At 45.8% G+C, this 16,528-nt stretch overlaps 1 protein-coding gene across 1 annotated transcript in view; it reads left to right on the forward strand.

The window, feature by feature from the left end:
- NOX5 (NADPH oxidase 5) overlaps positions 1 to 16,528 on the forward strand; it is a gene marked incomplete at both ends in the record, with an annotated part of 34,787 nt that overhangs the window by 13,334 nt on the left and 4,925 nt on the right. The window contains 9 exon segments of the mRNA XM_081126522.1: positions 701 to 779; positions 3,290 to 3,361; positions 3,364 to 3,404; positions 5,678 to 5,872; positions 7,436 to 7,480; positions 7,803 to 7,851; positions 7,854 to 7,930; positions 8,206 to 8,283; positions 9,200 to 9,299. Of these exon segments, the coding sequence (XP_080982648.1) occupies positions 701 to 779; positions 3,290 to 3,361; positions 3,364 to 3,404; positions 5,678 to 5,872; positions 7,436 to 7,480; positions 7,803 to 7,851; positions 7,854 to 7,930; positions 8,206 to 8,283; positions 9,200 to 9,299 (736 nt within the window).

The following is a 16,528-nucleotide window of genomic DNA, read 5'->3' on the forward strand; positions in this document are numbered from 1 at the left end:
TCATCATAACTGGTTTCATTTGTAATGCCTGTGAATGTTACTTTATGTATTTAAATACCTTATTGTGAGGAGTCTATTCATTGCCTTCACAGAACTGCCAAAACAGTCCATGGCTTAAAATAAAAGAAAACGGAGGCCTCTTAGGGGCCTCCGCACTCTCATGTGGATTCTCTCTGGTCCCCCTCAGCAGAAGGGTGGCCACCCCACACCATCTTTCCGCCAGTCATCCACTCAACAGAGAACCTTAGTAAGCACATCCCAGTGGTGTAATACACCCAGTGGTGTAATAAATATTGTTGGTCCCACCACCAATCGAGCACCTACTGTGTGCAGAGCCACTGACAGGCATCTGGCTGAATGTGGGAGGGAGATGGTCCCCTCCTTGGTGAGACCCTGACTTGATGGAGGAGGAAGGGTCCCCACCGCAAGGAGCTCCTAGTGTGCTCAGGGCAGCTCTGACCCCTGCCTTGGCTGAGGAGACTGGACCCTTAGTGTGTAGGCTTAGATGACTCCATCGAGCAAATTGGCAAGGGAGAGATCAGATCTCCATGACCTGTGGCTGTGGCACTGCTTTGGATCTGAGGAAGGACATTCAACCCACGATCTGAGCATCCGACAGTCCCAGTCACTCAGATGAGATGGGCCTGCTGCCCTCTGGAGTCCAGCATTGATCCCCCCTCCTCACTTATCTCTTGCTCAGACACTGTCTGGCTACACATCCGGTGAGAAGGCCAGAGGAGAGAATTGTGAGAGGGAGGAGATACAAAACGGCGGCGTAGGTAACAGCTGCACCCGCCGCCTCCCGCAACCACAACAAAATTACAACTAAAATACAGAACCACCAGCACTCAGAGCCTCCTGAGATCTGGCTGCACAGAAGCCCCACAACCAGGGAACTGAAGGAGCATCGAGACCGTAGGAGGGGCGGAGACGCGGGCGGATCGGGGCTGAATCGCGGAGAGGTGGCCGGGGGCCCACAACTGGGGCCAAGGTTGAAACCCGGGAGGGAATCTCGGCGGTGGGGGTTTCCCGGAGGAGTGAGGGGTCCCAGCCCCACAGCAGGACCCCAGCCCAGGGCTCCAGGGCCGGGAAGAGATGTCCCCACAACTCCAGGCTGTGAAACCAGCGGGGACTGTCCCTGAGGGTCGCAGAGGCAGAGGGAGCCCCAGCAGCTCCTCCTAAAGGGCCCGCGCACGGACTCACTCGGACGCTCCCTCTGAGCCCAGCGCCGGGCAGCGGCCTGAAAGGACCTGGGACACTCGGGGAGGAACTAACCTGCCTGAGATCCGGGCGAGAGCTGGAAGGGCGGCTTCCTCCCAGGCAGAAGGGCTGCAGAGGCCATGGCTCCTTTGGCGAGTCCTCCCCGCACACAGCCGGCAGGCAGGCGCCATATTTGAATCGCCAGCACCTGACTCTCACCTTTGGCCCCGCCCCGTGATTCCCGGAGGCCCCGCCCCTCCCCACCTGCAGCTCATCCAGGCCATTTCCAGGGGCTTTTCTGTGCAAGTGGCCTCTCGAGCCTCATGCTTAGGACTTTCCTAAAATCTCTCAAACAAGCAGCAGCGTGCCCCATATGGCTTGATAAGTGGCCCCAGGCCTGGCACTAGCAGCACCCTGCATTGGCTCATAGCTTGGCCTCTCCTGGACAACAACAAGCCCAGCACAAGCAGCAGCCATCTATGGTTTGTTGTGTAGCTCATGCTGGGTGGCCCTGGGCAAGGCACTGGCACAGGCTGACTTTGCACCTCCCAGGAGGCCGAAGAGACAGTGCACCTGGTGGTCAGACTCGACCACGCTGGATTATAACCTGCCCACATCACGAGGGCCCACTTGGTGAACACCAAAGCTCCACTGAAGTAAATCCTGCTCCATAGGGGTGTCTCCAGAACAGCAGCTCTCTGGCTGTAGTTGCAGCTGGTTCTCACAGCCAGTGCCAACAGCAACCAAGGCTCAACTACAACAGGACAATGCACACAGCCCACACAGGGAAACACCTAGAAGGCCCAGCTCAGGTGACTGGGGAGGCTGAGCCACTGGGCCCTACAGGACACCTACTACACAAAGACACTCTACAAATTCCAGGAGACATAGCAGCTCTACCTAATACATAGAAACAAACACCAGGAAGCAGCCAAAATGTGGAGGCAAAGAAACATGTCACAAAGGAAAGAACAGAAGAAACCTCTAGAAGAGGAACTAAATGATGCAAGCAAGCTAACAGATACAGAGTTCAGAATAATGGTTATAAGGATGCTCAAGGATATTAGTAAGAGTATGATGAAAATAATTGAGAAAATCAATGACATAATTTGAAATGAAGGCTACATGAACTGAAATGAAGAATAATTTACAGGGGATCAACAGTAGAGTAGAGGATGCTGAGAATCAAATCAGCAATTTGGAACATGAAGAAACAAAAAACACCCAACCAGAAGAGCAAAAAGAAAAAAGAATCCAGAAATATGAAGATAGCATAAGGAGCCTTTGGGACAACTTCAAGATGCCCAACATTTGTATTATTGGGGTGCCAGAAGGAGAGGAAAGAGAGTAAGAAATTGAAAACCTATTTGAAAAAATAATTATAGAAAACTTCCCCTACCTGAGGAAAGAAATAGACTTACAAGTCCAGGAAGCACAGAGGGTCCCAAATAAGAGGAACCCAAAGAGGCTCACAGCAAGACACATCATAATTAAAATGCCAAAGGTTAAAGAGAGAATCTTAAAAGCAGCAAAAGAAAAGCAGGTAATTACATACAAGGGAGCACCCATACAACTGTCAGCTGATTTCTCAACAGAAACTTTGCAGGCCCTAAGGGAGTGGCAAGAAATATTCAAAGTGATGAAAATCATGAAACTACAACCAAGATTACTCTACCCAGCAAAGCTATCATTTAGAATTGAAGGTCAGACAAAGATCTTCTCAGACAAGGAAAAGCTAAAGGAGTTCATCACCACCAGACCAGCACTACAGGAAATGTTGAAGGGTCTTCTTTACCAAGAAGCTAATGAACAAAAGAATCTAATGAACTAAATAGATCCAGAGACACTGGTGCATGTAATAGACGATCAAATTTCAGAGGGAAGAGGGAAGGAGGGTGGAGGGTGGGAAGAGATTAACCAAAGAAGTTATATGCATATATGCATAACCCATGGACAGAGACAATGACGGGGTGAAGGCCTGGGGAGGGTGTGGGAGCGAAGTGGAAGGGGTCAACTGGGGAAAAATGGGATATCTGTAATACTTTCAACAATAAAGATAAATTAAAAAAACACAAAAAAAAAACACAAGAAAGCCAGTGGACTAACAGGCTCTGTGAGTCCTTCAAGGCACCAAACCCTGTGGATTGTGACTCCAAGAGGCTGTGAGGAGTTTGAGAATGAGAAGGAGTCAGAGGAGGCCCCAGGTAGGTGGCTGTGGGCAAGGAAGGGTCCACCATGGAGGCAAACCCATGGGGACCAAGTTGCCTTCTTCCAGGTTTGTGGCACCAATCATTGAGCAGCAGTGTGTACACTGGCTGAGCGGCAGCGTGGGGGCCAAAGCAGCTGAGGACTATGTAGTCTAAGAGCCTCCTTGAAGCTTGCCGCCCCCCCCCCCCCCCCGCCAAGGTCCTCCCCAGTCCATGTTCTCCATTAGAAGGTGGGGGACAATGAAAAGAGAGGGGAAATTGAGATCAGAAAAACTCACCTCTATGTCTCTGCTCCAGCACTTGCTAACTGTATGGCCATGGGCTCATCCTTTAACCTTGCTGAGCCTCAGGTTGTTCATTTCCGAATTGGGGATAATTCCCATCCTTGACTTCCCTTTCTCACATGGTTCTTTTAAGGACCAATGGAATGAATGACTAAAGTGTTGAGTGAACTGGGCAGCATGGTCCAGGTGAGCCATTCATTATCACCATCAACACCATCAGCATTAGCATTGGCATTGCTGTTTGAGCCCTGATGAAACCCACAAAGCTGACAAGTTACCAATGCCTGGAGTGAATACAGTCTGGGGGGGGGCGGGGGGGGGTAGGGATACATAGAGATCAAAGCAGCACCTGAGGAAGTAAGAATAGATGAAGGAGGCTGGGGGCGCCTGAACACTTAGTAGGCTGTACTGCCAGGCTGGGAGACAGCTTCATATGTGGAAACCCTGCTGAAGGTCAGAAGAAGAGAAGCCCCCAGGCCTGGCTCAGCCCTGCCTTGCCCTAGAAGAATTTAAAGTCCAGCAGAAAAACCAGGTGGAATCCTGCCTGGTCAGACCAAAAGACCCTTCTAGAATGGTGCCAAGAGCAAAGCTTTGGGAAATGGAGGGGTAGGTAGAAACAAGAGAGCATTCTCTACTGTTAATCAGGGGAAACTCCCTGAAGAAGGAAGCCAACTTTCAAAGCTAGGTGAGTCATGGCACACCAGGAACTGTTAAAAGCTTGTTTCCTTTGGGACCTTATGCACCTCTGCCAGACAATAAATTGGCACAAACTTTCTGCTGGGCAGTCTGGCCATATGTGTCAGCATTTTAAATATGTATACCCACTGACCCAGCAATTCCATTTTTAGGGATTTATCCTAAAATGCTAGTTGGGCAGATGCATAAGAAGGACATTAATTGCCTTGTTCGTTCATTCATTTAGCAAACATTTACTGAGGACAGCACCTACTGTTTTCCAAATACTGTTCTAGATGCTGGAGACATATCAACAAGCAAGTTAGACACTGCTTATGGTCTGAAGAGACAGGCAATAAACAAACAAAATAGGCACGGTGTCAAGTGATAAATGCTATGAAGAAAAATAAATCAAGGCAAAGCCGCTATTTTCAGCCTTTTTTGTTCATGGCACACATAAGCTAATTACTAAAATTCCAGGGCACACCAAAAAATGTATTATATTTTTTGCCAGTCTGACAAAAAATAGGTATAATTGTGATTGGTTTATAAAAAATTAATAGTAATTACTCCCCTTTTTGCTCCAAAGTGACTTTTTAAAAATCAGGTGCCTATACTTGTTTGTATATAAAGATTTCTGGTACCAAGAACTAACCAATCAGATGCAACCTTATTATGCGACGTGACCAATAAGATGCAACTCTGTTGTATAATCTACATATTTACGGTTCAAGACAGGGCATTCACACCAGATGGCTATTGTTGTGTTAGCTGTTGTCATTTTTTAATTTGACAATCTAAGGGAAAAGAGGTCAGTGCCCCTGACTAAGTACTCAGGTATTGCATATTTTTAAAATTCTTGCAGCACACAGGTTGAAAATCACTGGGGTAAAGGATGGAGATGGAAAAGGTGCTTCTTTGTATATATTTGTTAACAATAATGAGGAAATGAGGATAATAAAAATTCCACAACAGGGAAGTAGCTAAATAAGTTACCGATCACCCTTATAATGGAATATAGGTCACCTAAAAACAGATATGCACTGGGAAGCAAGGGAACCTAGTCAGCTATAATAAGTAGAAAAGTCAGGTTACAAAGCAGTATGTCCCATTTATGTAAAAGAGTGTGTGTTGGGGGGAAAGGAGGGGATCTGGAAAGACAGAGAGAAAATGTTTAGAGGAGTGATATTGTCTGATCCAGGTTCTTTTCCACTTTATTCGCTAACATTCTGTAATGTCTGAATTTTTAAAACTAATGTATTGATTCTATGATTAAATTAATGAAGCAATTCCCATTTTGAACCCAAACAGGGTTTGCAATCCCAGCCCATCTATTCGGAGGCCTGGGCACAGGGAGCAATGGCTTCCAACAAGGACGTCCGTGTGGAGATGATATCCTACAGCCCAGACGGTGCTCCGCGGCAGCGGGACGAAGGCCTGGCACACGCAGGGACAAAGGAAGAAACTCAGGCACAGTGGGGAGCCTCGGCCAGCAGCCGGGTTCTGGTAAGGCTGAGGAAGCTGGGCTGGAGGCTGGAGAGCCAGTGGCTTGTCTTCCAGGGCTGGCGGGCGTCCTGCATCTGGAAGCCTGTGTTTCATGGTGTTTCTGCAGTACTCGCCTGTGTCCCACCTTCCTAACTCTGCCACATTCACTTCCCACTGGTAATATGTCCTACCTCGCACTTCCCTTTACATCCCAACATTGCTTTAAACTTAACTGTATTTAAAAAGGCCTCTTTTGTTGGCTATTGTTAACAGAGAACCAGTGTCCTGTGCCATAAACAGAAGGTACCTCTAAAAATAAAAGCGATGAAAACCTATGTTATTAGACTCTCACCAGATGTTTGTGCCTGCCAAGGCTCGGAGCCTGAAGTAGCACTCCACTGCTCTGCTCGCTCTCCCCCCTCTTTCTTTACTTTCTCTCTCTTGCGATGTCACTCTCACTTTGTTAAAAGGAAAAAAAGAGGAGGGATTAGTAAGTGTTAAAGACATAGAAATTATAATGTAAGGCTTTCTCTTTGCAATCAGAAGGATTAAAAACTGGAAAGGTGTAGGCTTCTCACAGTCTACCTCCCAAAGTCACCACAAGTAGTTCCCATCCAACACGTGGGGAACGCAGCACTCAGTCTCCCAGACAAAGAAGCAACGTGGTGGAGTGTGAAGAACACTGAACAGGTGTCCGAGACCCAGGCTCTGCCCACTCGAGCCCTGGGAGAATTGGGAGAGTCACTGATGTGCTCTCAGACTCAGCTCCTCTCTGTGACATGAGGGGTGGGCCTGGTGATCACAAAGGTAACTCCTAACTCTGCCTCTGGCACCAGAGAGGGAATTACCACAGGGCCCTGTAACCTGATGGGGGTCTGCTTCCTTCACCTTCCAGAATTTGACCTCAACAAATGTAGTCCTTAAAACTGCCTGCCATTGCTCAGGCCCAAAGGAGTCCGGCAGGCCTGCTCCCTGTCCCCAGGGGCCTTGAGTCAGTCCAGCCACTGGCTTTTCTGCCTGGTTCAGCTGGGCAGAGCTTCAAGGAGGAACAGCCACTTCAAAGGAGCTGGACACTGGAGGAAGCACAGGAATTTGTGAGCTGGGGCAGAGGAAAGGGTGTTCCCTGCTGAGCAAAAAGAATGTTCAAGGCCAGGGGTTTGTCTGGAGACATGACGGTTATCAGGAGGGGCTGGAGACCGAGCTGAAGATGTGTCTGTGATGAGTGCTGTCCAGTCACACTCTGTAGTTGACTTGTATTGGCCCACGGAGCTGATTGTTAAATTCCCAGGAATTTTGAGAGACAGTTATTAAACACAGATCTTGGTGGGAGCCAGGACAGCAGCATGCACACCAGAAGTCAGCAGACACTAACAATCGGGAGTGCGGTTGCTTTTGAAGAGTGTTTTCCAGACACCACTGATGGTCCTCCTGAGAAGGGCTCCTTGCTCCCTGGAATGCTTGGGGTGGAAAAGGCAATTCCCTTTGTGTAAAGTTGCTCAGGCTGGCAGGGGCTAGGAAGCCTCCGAGAAATGCCTGGCATGCCCACTCCCAAAGACCTACAGCTCACTGCTGTGCTCCTCACAGGTGTCTGAGATGTCCCCTGAGAACCACCAATTCTGTAACATCAAGGTAAGTGGCTCCGGGAAGTCCTTTCCAAGTCCCTTAATTTCCCACAGGCTGACTTCCAGGTATCCAGAGAATGGAACCAAACTCTCCTGTGCCGGGTGCACGCAGAAATGCTGGTTGAGCCGTGCTCCCATTAGCTCTGCATTCTGACATTCTAGGGCTCTCCCAGACATACCCTCAAAGCACAGAAGTGGGGGCCACTTAGGCCTGGGTTCCAGGCCAGGAGACAACGGCCTGCATATAAAAGGCCCTGAAGCCTCAGGGTCCAGCTCTCCCCAGGCCCACTTACCGCTCTCTTTCCTCTCACCTCTCTGGCGGTGCACAGTGCTCCATCGACAGCCCTTATGGAACCCCCACCCGCAGAATCTTCGCCTCTGCCACACAGTGCTCATCGGGGCGGGCATTGGCATCACCCCCTTTGCTTCCATCCTGCAGAGCATCGTGTACAGGTGGGTGGCCTGGGGCTGAGTCCTAAGAGAGCCCTCCCCTCTGCTCTCCCCCTTCCTCCCTCCCTTCTCTCCTTTCACCTGTCTCCCTCTCCCCTTTTCTCTCTTTTCTTCCTGCTCCTCTAGCCTCTTTTTTTTGGGTCTCATCTCTCTCCTTCCTCATAGAGTGGGTCTATCACCCCACTCTCCCCCCTGTCCCCTGCACTGTTTTCCGAGATCCTGAAAAGTCCCTGACTCACCCCAAATTCAAAACTCCTGCTCCTGCCTCTCCTCAGGTAACAGAAGAGAAAGCACATCTGTCCCAGCTGCCAGCACTCCTGGATGGAGGGCCTCCAGGAAGATGACATGAAGCTCCACAAGGTGAGCACGGCCTTCCACAGCAGGCCTGGAACCCTCTCCTGGGGTACCACCTGGAGCAGGAGCCAGGCCCTCCTGTGCAGAGGTAGGGGAGGGACAGATGGCCTCTCCTCTGCTGGGACCTGCTGGCCCCTACACTTCCGCCAGTGGCCCGCATTCTCCTGGTGTCTCCTAAGTGTCCAGGCCTCACCGCTTCCACCAACCCTCGTCACCTCTGAGAGATATTCTGCAGACAGCATCTCATTATAGACCAAGGAGCTTGAAAATCAGGCGGCCTGGATTCCTTTATAGCCGCAATGCTTACTAGCCTTCACCTGGTGGTGGTTTAAAAATGAAAATGTTTGCCTTTTGAAAATTTATTATTTTGACTAGGCCACTTCAAAGAATTTCTTTAAAAATAAGTAACGTTGCCCTGGTTGGGTGTCCCAGTTGGTTGGAGTGTTGTCAAAAGGTTGCAGGTTCAGTTCCCCGTCAGGGCACATACCTAGGTTGCAGGTTTGACCCCCAGTCTGGGCACATAAGGAGGCAACTGGTGTATGTTTCTCTCTCACATCACTTTTCTCTCTCTCTCTCTCTCTCTCTCCCCCTCCCTTTCTCTTCCTCTGAAAAATCAATAATCCTCAGGTGAGGATTAAGAATAATAATAATAAGTTATGTTTTACTGGCTGTCCTATTCTTAGGATCTCAGAACACTATTTGCTGTAACAATAGATTATTACAGAAAATCCTGGGCTCTGGTCTCATGATGCTTTGTGACCTGGTGAAGGCTCCTCACCTATGTGAGCCTCAGTTTCCCCTCTGTAAATAATGTGTGCCCTGCTCACACCAAGGTGCTCATATAGGCCTTGGCTATCACAGACATGAGCGTGCTGTGCATGAGGTAGGCCCCACCTCAGAACCAAAGGGCCCCTCTCCCTAGGCGGACTTCATCTGGATCAACCGAGACCAGCCGTCTTTTGAGTGGTTTGTGAGCCTACTGACCAAACTGGAGGTGGACCAAGCCGAGGAGCCTCAAGAGGGTAGGAGAGGGACAGGGCCTGAGGAGGGTGGGAGTGGGGCAGCGGGATTCAGGGTCAGGGCCTTTGTGAGAAGGTATTTAGATTATTCCATTTCTATCAGAAATGTAGGAGAGAGAGGGTTGCTTTTATTTCCCATTTAAATGTAACATTTTTTGAAACAAACAACACAGGAGAAAAAAATCATTCATAATCCCATCCAGCTCTCCAGACTATTCCAGGCATTTTAAAGGATTTCCTTCTGGTATTTTTTCTTAGTCACATTTTATAAAAATGTATGCCCTTCTTTTCTCTAATTGTTCTTTTTCATGACACTTCTTTTAATTCGACGTTAGTATTTGAAAATTTAGATTTCCAGGCCTCACCTGAGACCTTCCAAAGCAGATGCTCTGAGTGAGGCCCAGGAGCACGCATTTTAACATACTTCTTGAATGATTCTTATTCATGCCTTTTTTAATTGTTTTTCCTCCTCCATGTTGCTAGTCCTTTATTATGTATGTAGGTATGTATTATTTTTATTAAATTTATTGGGGTGACATTGGTTAATAGGATCACATACGTTTCAAGTGTACATTTCTATGAGACATAATCTGTATAATGCATTGTGTGCCCGCCACCCAAAGTCAAGTCATCTTCTGTCACCATGTATTTGGCCCCCTTACCCTTTACTCCCCCCTCCCCCCTTCCCTCCGGCAACCACCGTACAGTTGTCTGTGTCTATGAGCTTCAGTTGTATATCCCACATATGAGTGAAATCATAGAGTTCTTAGCTTTTTCTGACTGACTTATTTCACTTAGCATGATATTCTCAAGGTGCATCCATGTCGCAAATGGCAGTGTTTCATCCTTTCTTACGGCTGAGAAGCGTTCCACTGCATACGTGCACCACATCTTCTTTCTCCAGCCCTCTATGGAAGGACACCATGGTTGTCTCCATGTCTCGGCCACCATGAATAATGCAGCAATGAGCGTAGGGGTGGATATATCTTTGCGAATAAATGTTTTCAAGTTTTTCGGGTATATACCCAGAAGATTTGTTGGGTCATACCGCAACTCTATTCTTAATTTCTTGAGGACCCTCCCTACTGTTTTCCATAGTGGCTACACCAGTCTACATTCCCACCAGCAGTGAATGGGGGTTCCCTTTTCTCCACACCCTCTCCAACACTTGTTGTTACTTGTCTTATTGATAACAGCCATTCTAACAGGTGTGAGATGGTATCTCACTGTAGTTTTGATTTGCATTTTCCTAATAGTAAAGTTGAGCATCTTTTTATATATATCTGTTGGATATTTGAATGTCTTCTTGGGAGAAGTGTCTGTTGAGGTCCTCTGTCCATTTTTTAATTGGATTGTTTCTTTGTTTGGTGTTTAGTTGTATGAGTTCTTTATATATTTTGGATATTAAACCTTTATCAGAGCTCTTGTTTACAACTATCATCTCCCATTTGGTTGGTTGCCTTTTTGTTTTGGTAGTGGTTTCTTTTGCTGTGCAGAAGCTTTTTAGTTTAATATAGTCCAATTCATTTATTTTTGCCTTTACTTACCTTGCCTTTGGGGTCAAATTCATAAAATCTTCTCTAAGACCACGGTCCATGAGTTTAGTACCTATGCTTTCTTCTATGTAATTTATTGATTCAGATGTTATATTTAGATCTTTGATCCATTTTGAATTGATTTTTGTACATGGGGACAAACTGTAGCCTAGTTTCATTCTTTTACATATGGCTTTCCAATTTTCCCAGCATCATTTATTGAAGAGGTTTTCTTTCCTTCATTGCGTGTTTTGGCTCCTTTGTCAAAAATTATTTGCCCATATACGTGTGGTTTTTTTATCTGGGTTCTCAGTTCTGTTCCATTGGTCTGTGTGTCTGTTTCTCTGCCAATACTATGCTGTTTTGATTATTGTTGCTCTGTGGTATAACTTGAAGTCAGGCAGTGCAATACCTCTGGCTTCATTCTTTATTTTTCAGGATGGCTTTGGCTATTTGGGATCTTTTTTGGTTCCATACAAATATGACGATTTTTTTGTTATATTTCTTTAAAAAATGACATTGGGAATTATTTTAATATACTTCTTGGATGATTCTTATTTATATTTTTCAAAAAATATATGTTTTTATTTATTTCAGAGAGAGGAAGGGAGAGGGAGAGAGAGATAGAAGCATCGATTATGAGGGAGTCCTTGATCGGCTGCCTCCTACATGCCACGTACTGGGGATGGAGCCCACAACCAGGGCATGTGCCTGACCAGGAATCGAAATGCAATCTCCTGGTTCATGGGTTGATGCTCAACCACTGAGCCATGCCGGCCAGGCTTATTCATACCTTTTTAAAAAAGAATTTTTTAGGGCTAATTTACATACAATAAAATTCACAAATATACCTGTACAGTGAATACAATGACATTTTGACAAATGTGTACAGTTGTATAACCATCAGCACAATCAAAATAGGGACCATTTCTATTACCCCCAAAATTTCCCTCATCCCACTTTGCGTCAACACCCTCCCCTCAACTTGTAGTCCTCAGCAACCACTGATCTGCTTTCCACTATAGTTTCTGGAATTTCATATACATGGAATCATATAATACATAGACTTTTCTGTGTTACTTCATTCACTTAACATAATATTTTTGAGATTTATCCATGTTGTTGTATGTATCAGTAAGTAGCTAATTCCTTTTATCACTGAGTAGTGCTCTCTTTTATGATATATCACAATCTGTTTTTCCATTCACTAGTTGATATTAGAGTTGTTTTCACTTTTTGTCTATTTTTGTAGAAAACTGCTATAAATATGTGCACATATGTTTTTATCTCTTTTTGGTAAATATTTAGGACTAGGATTGCTGGGTATGTGTTAAGTTTAACTATTAAGAAACTGCCAGCCCTGGCTGGTGTGGCTCAGTTGGTTGGGCGTTATCTAGTACATCAAAAGATTGTCAGTTAGAGTCTCAGTCAGGGCACATGCCCAGCTGATGGATGTTTCTCTCTTTCTCTCTCCCTTTCCCTCTCCCTCTCCCTTTCTCTCTCTTAAAAAAAAAAAAAAAAAAATTAATAAAAATATATTTTTAAATCCGTCCCCCAAAAGAAACTACCAACCTGTTTTCCAAGTTACTGTACCATTCTGCATTTTCATCGGCAATGGATGAGAGTTCCACTTGCTCCACAACCTCACTAAGATTTGGCACTGGCAGTCTTTTTAATTTTAGCTGTTCTAGTGGGTGTATAGTGGTATCTTAATGTGCTCTTAATTTGCATTTCCCTAAAGACTAATGATATTGAACATATTTTCATGTTCTTATTTGTTGTTTGTACATCTTTATAAAGTGTCAAATGTTTAGTTCACTCTTTAAACCCAGATGTTTGTCTTCTTTTTTATTAACTTGTAGGAGTTATACACATATTCTGGAAACAGGTCTACTATCAGGTGTACATCTTACAGACACATTCTCCCCAGTCTGTGGTTTGTCTTTTCATTTTCTTAAACTGTCTTTTGAAGCACAAAATTTTGAAATGTTGATGATGTTCAAATTATCAAGTTTTTTCTTGTATTTGTCATGCTTTTTGTGTCCTAAAATCTTTGCTTTACCAAGGTTATGAATATTTTCTCCTGTGTTTCCTTCTAAAGTTTTGTAATTTTAGTTCTTCATTTGGATAAGTCTCATATTCACGAAAATCAGGATATAGTCACTATGCAAAAATTAATTGTATTGCTATTTACTAACAAGAAATAATTGTAATTGAAACTTTTAAAATAAAAGTCTTAAAAACATGAAATACTTAAGGATAAATGCAGCAAAATATGGGCAAGATCTGTACACTGAAAACTACAAAGCATTTCTAAGAAGTGGTTTTCTTTATATTTCTTATACTTGGAGTTCATTAAACTTCTTGGATGTGTGAGCTTGTAGTTTTCATCAATTTGGATAAATCTCAGCCATTCTTTCATTACACTTTTTTCTCTCTCCTCTTTCCCTTCATGTCACTTCAGTTACACAGATGTTAGACAGTGTGATATTCCCCAGGCCACTGAGACTGCTCTTTTTTTCCCTTTCTCTCAGTCTCTGCTTCATTTTGGATCGTTTCTATTGCTGTGTCTTCAAGATCACTGATCTTTCCTTCTGTAGTACCTTATCTATCATTCCCATCCTAATAAAAATTCAAGCAGGTTTCAAAAAAAATAGGTATTGAGAAGCTGATACTAAAATTTATTTGGAAAACCAAGGGATCTAAAGTAGCTATTAATCCTAGCCATTGTAGTTTTCATTTCTGTTATTGTATTTTTCTTCCCTAGAAGTTCCTTTTGAGCCTTTTTTTATGTTTTTAATTTCCCTTCTCATCATACCTGCTTTGTTTTGATTTTACATTCTCAAGCACATTTATAATATTTGTGTAACATGTTTGTCTAAGTCCATCATATCTGTTATTTCTGGACCTGTTTCTTTTTTTTTTTTTTTTAATTTATCTTTATTGTTGAGAGTATTACAGGTGTCCCATTTCCCCCCCCAACTGACCCCCTCCACTTCGCTCCCACCCCTCCCCAGGCCTTCACCCCATTATTGACTGTGTCCATGGATTATGCATATATGCATATAACTTCTTTGGTTAATCTCTTCCCACCCTTCACCCTCCTTCCCTCTTTCCTCTAAAATATGATCGTCTGTTACATGCGTCAATGTCTCTGGATCTATTTAGTTCATCAGATTCTTTTGTTCATTAGCTTCTTCTTAAAGAAGACCCTTCAACTTTTCCTGTAGTGCTGGTCTAGTGGTGATGAATTCCTTTAGCTTTTTCTTATCTGTGAAGCTTTTTATCTGACCTTCAATTCTAAATGATAGCTTTGCTGGGTAGAGCAATCTTGGTTGTAGTTTCATGTTTTTCATCATTTTGAATATTTCTTGCCACTCCCTTCTGGCCTACAAGGTTTCTGTTGAGAAATCAGCTGACAGTCATATGGGTGCTCCCTTGTAGGTAACCAACTGCTTTTCTCTTGTTCCTTTTAAGATTCTCTCTTTGTCTTTAACCTTTGGCATTTTCATTATGATGTGTCTTGGTGTGGGCCTCTTTGGGTTCCTCTTGTTTGGGACCCTCTGTGCTTCCTGGACTTGTAAGTCTATTTCTTTCCCCAGGTAAGGGAAGTTTTCTGTAATTATTTTTTCAAATAGGTTTTCAATTTCTTGGTCTCTTTCTTCCCCTTCTGGCACCCCAATAATACAAATATTGGGCATCTTGAAGTTGTCCCACAGATTCCTTATACTATCTTCATATTTCTGGATTCTTTTTTCTTTTTGCTCTTCTGGTTGGGTGTTTTTTGTTTCTTCATGTTCCAAATTGCTGATTTGATTCTCAGCATCCTCTACTCTACTGTTGATTCCCTGTAAATTATTCTTCATTTCAGTTTATGTAGCCTTCATTTCAAATTGGAACTTTATTATGTTATCAATTTTCTCAGTTATTTCCCTAATAGTCTGTTTAAACATCCTTATAAACAAAATTCTGAACTCTGTATCTGTTAGCTTGGTTGGATCTATTTCATTTAGTTTTTCTTCTAGAGATTTCTTCTGTTCTTTGCTTTGTGACATGTTTCTTTGCCTCCACACTTTGGCTGCTTCCTGGTGTTTGTTTCTATGTATTAGGTAGAGCTGCTATGTCTCCTGGAATTTGTAGAGTGTCTTTGTGTAGTAGGTGTCCTGTAGGGTCCAGTGGCTCAGCCTCCCCAGTCACCTGAGCTGGGCCTTCTAGGTGCTCCCCTGTGTGGGCTATGTGCACTGTCCTGTTGTAGCTGAGCCTTGGTTGCTGTTGGCGTCACTGGGAGAAATTGACCCCCCCGGCCAATCAGCTGTGAGGACCAGCTGCAACTACAGCCAGAGAGCTGCTGTGCTGGAGACCCCTATGGAGCAGGATTTACTCTAGTGGAGCTTTGGTGCTCACCAAGTGCACCCCTTGAGTGTGTCACTCGTGGGTGTGGTAGGGTTGTAATCCAGCATGGTCGAGTCTGACCACCAGGTGCACTGTCTCTGGGGCCTCCGGGGAGGTGCAGTGCCTTGCCCAGGGCCCCCCAGCATGAGCTACTCAGCAAACCGTAGTTGGCTGCTACTTGTGCTGGGCTTGGAGGTGTCCAGGAGAGGCCAAGCTATGAGCTAATGCAGGCTGCCGCTAGTGCCAGGCCTGGGGCCGCTTATCAAGCTGTATGGGGCCCGCTGCTGCTTGTTTGAGAGATTTTAGGAAAGTCCTAAGCATGAGGCTGAAGAGGCCACTTGCACAGAAAAGCCCCTGGAAATGGCCTGGATGAGCTGCAGGTGGGGAGGGGCGGGGCCTCCGGGAATCACGGGGCGGGGCCAAAGGTGTGAGTCAGGTGCTGGCGATTCAAATATGGCGCCTGCCTGCCGGCTGTGTGCGGGGAGGATTCGCCAAAGGAGCCATGGCCTCCGCCAGCCCTTCTGCCTGGGAGGAAGCCGCCCCTCCACCTCTCGCCCGGCTTCCAGGCAGGTTAGTTCCTTCCCGAGTGTCCCGGGTCCTTTCCGGCCGCTGCCCGGCGCTGGGCTCAGAGGGAGCATCCGGGTGAGTCCGTGCCGGGCCCTTTAAGAGGAGCTGCTGGGGCTCCCGCAGCCTCCGCGACCCTCAGGGACAGTCCCGCTGGTTTCACAGCCCAGAGTTATGGGGACGTCTCTTCCCGGCCCTGGAGCCCTGGGCTGGGGGCCTGCTGTGGGGCTGGGACCCCTCACTCCTCCGGGAAACCCCCACCGCCGAGATTCCCTCCTGGGTTTAACCCGCGGCACCAGGTGTGGGCCTGAAGCCGTGTCTCCGCGATTCAGCCCCGATCCGCCCGCGTCTCCCCCTCTCCTACGGTCTCGTTGCTCCTTCAGTTCCCTGGTTGTGGGGCTTCTGTGCAGCCAGATCTCAGGAGGCTCTGAGTGCTGGTGGTTCTGTATTTTAGTTGTAATTTTGATGTGGTTGCGGGAGGCAGTGAGTGCAGCTGTTACCTACGCCGCCATCTCGTTTCTCTGGACCTGTTTCTAATTACTAACTTTCTCCCTCTTCTTTTCATGCCTGATCATTTTTTATTGGATCCTGGGCATTGTGAATTGCATGTTGTTGTATTCTGGATTTTGTGGTATTTCTTTAAATAGTGCTTACTTTGTTCTGGTGCACAGTTACATTATTTAGGATAATTTGCATCTGTTCAGGACTTGCTTTCACTTTTGGTATGGGGAGTCCAGAGCA

The sequence above is a fragment of the Miniopterus schreibersii genome, assembly GCF_964146895.1.
Source record: "Miniopterus schreibersii genome assembly, chromosome: 1".
In the NCBI taxonomy this organism is placed as follows: domain Eukaryota; kingdom Metazoa; phylum Chordata; class Mammalia; order Chiroptera; family Miniopteridae; genus Miniopterus; species Miniopterus schreibersii.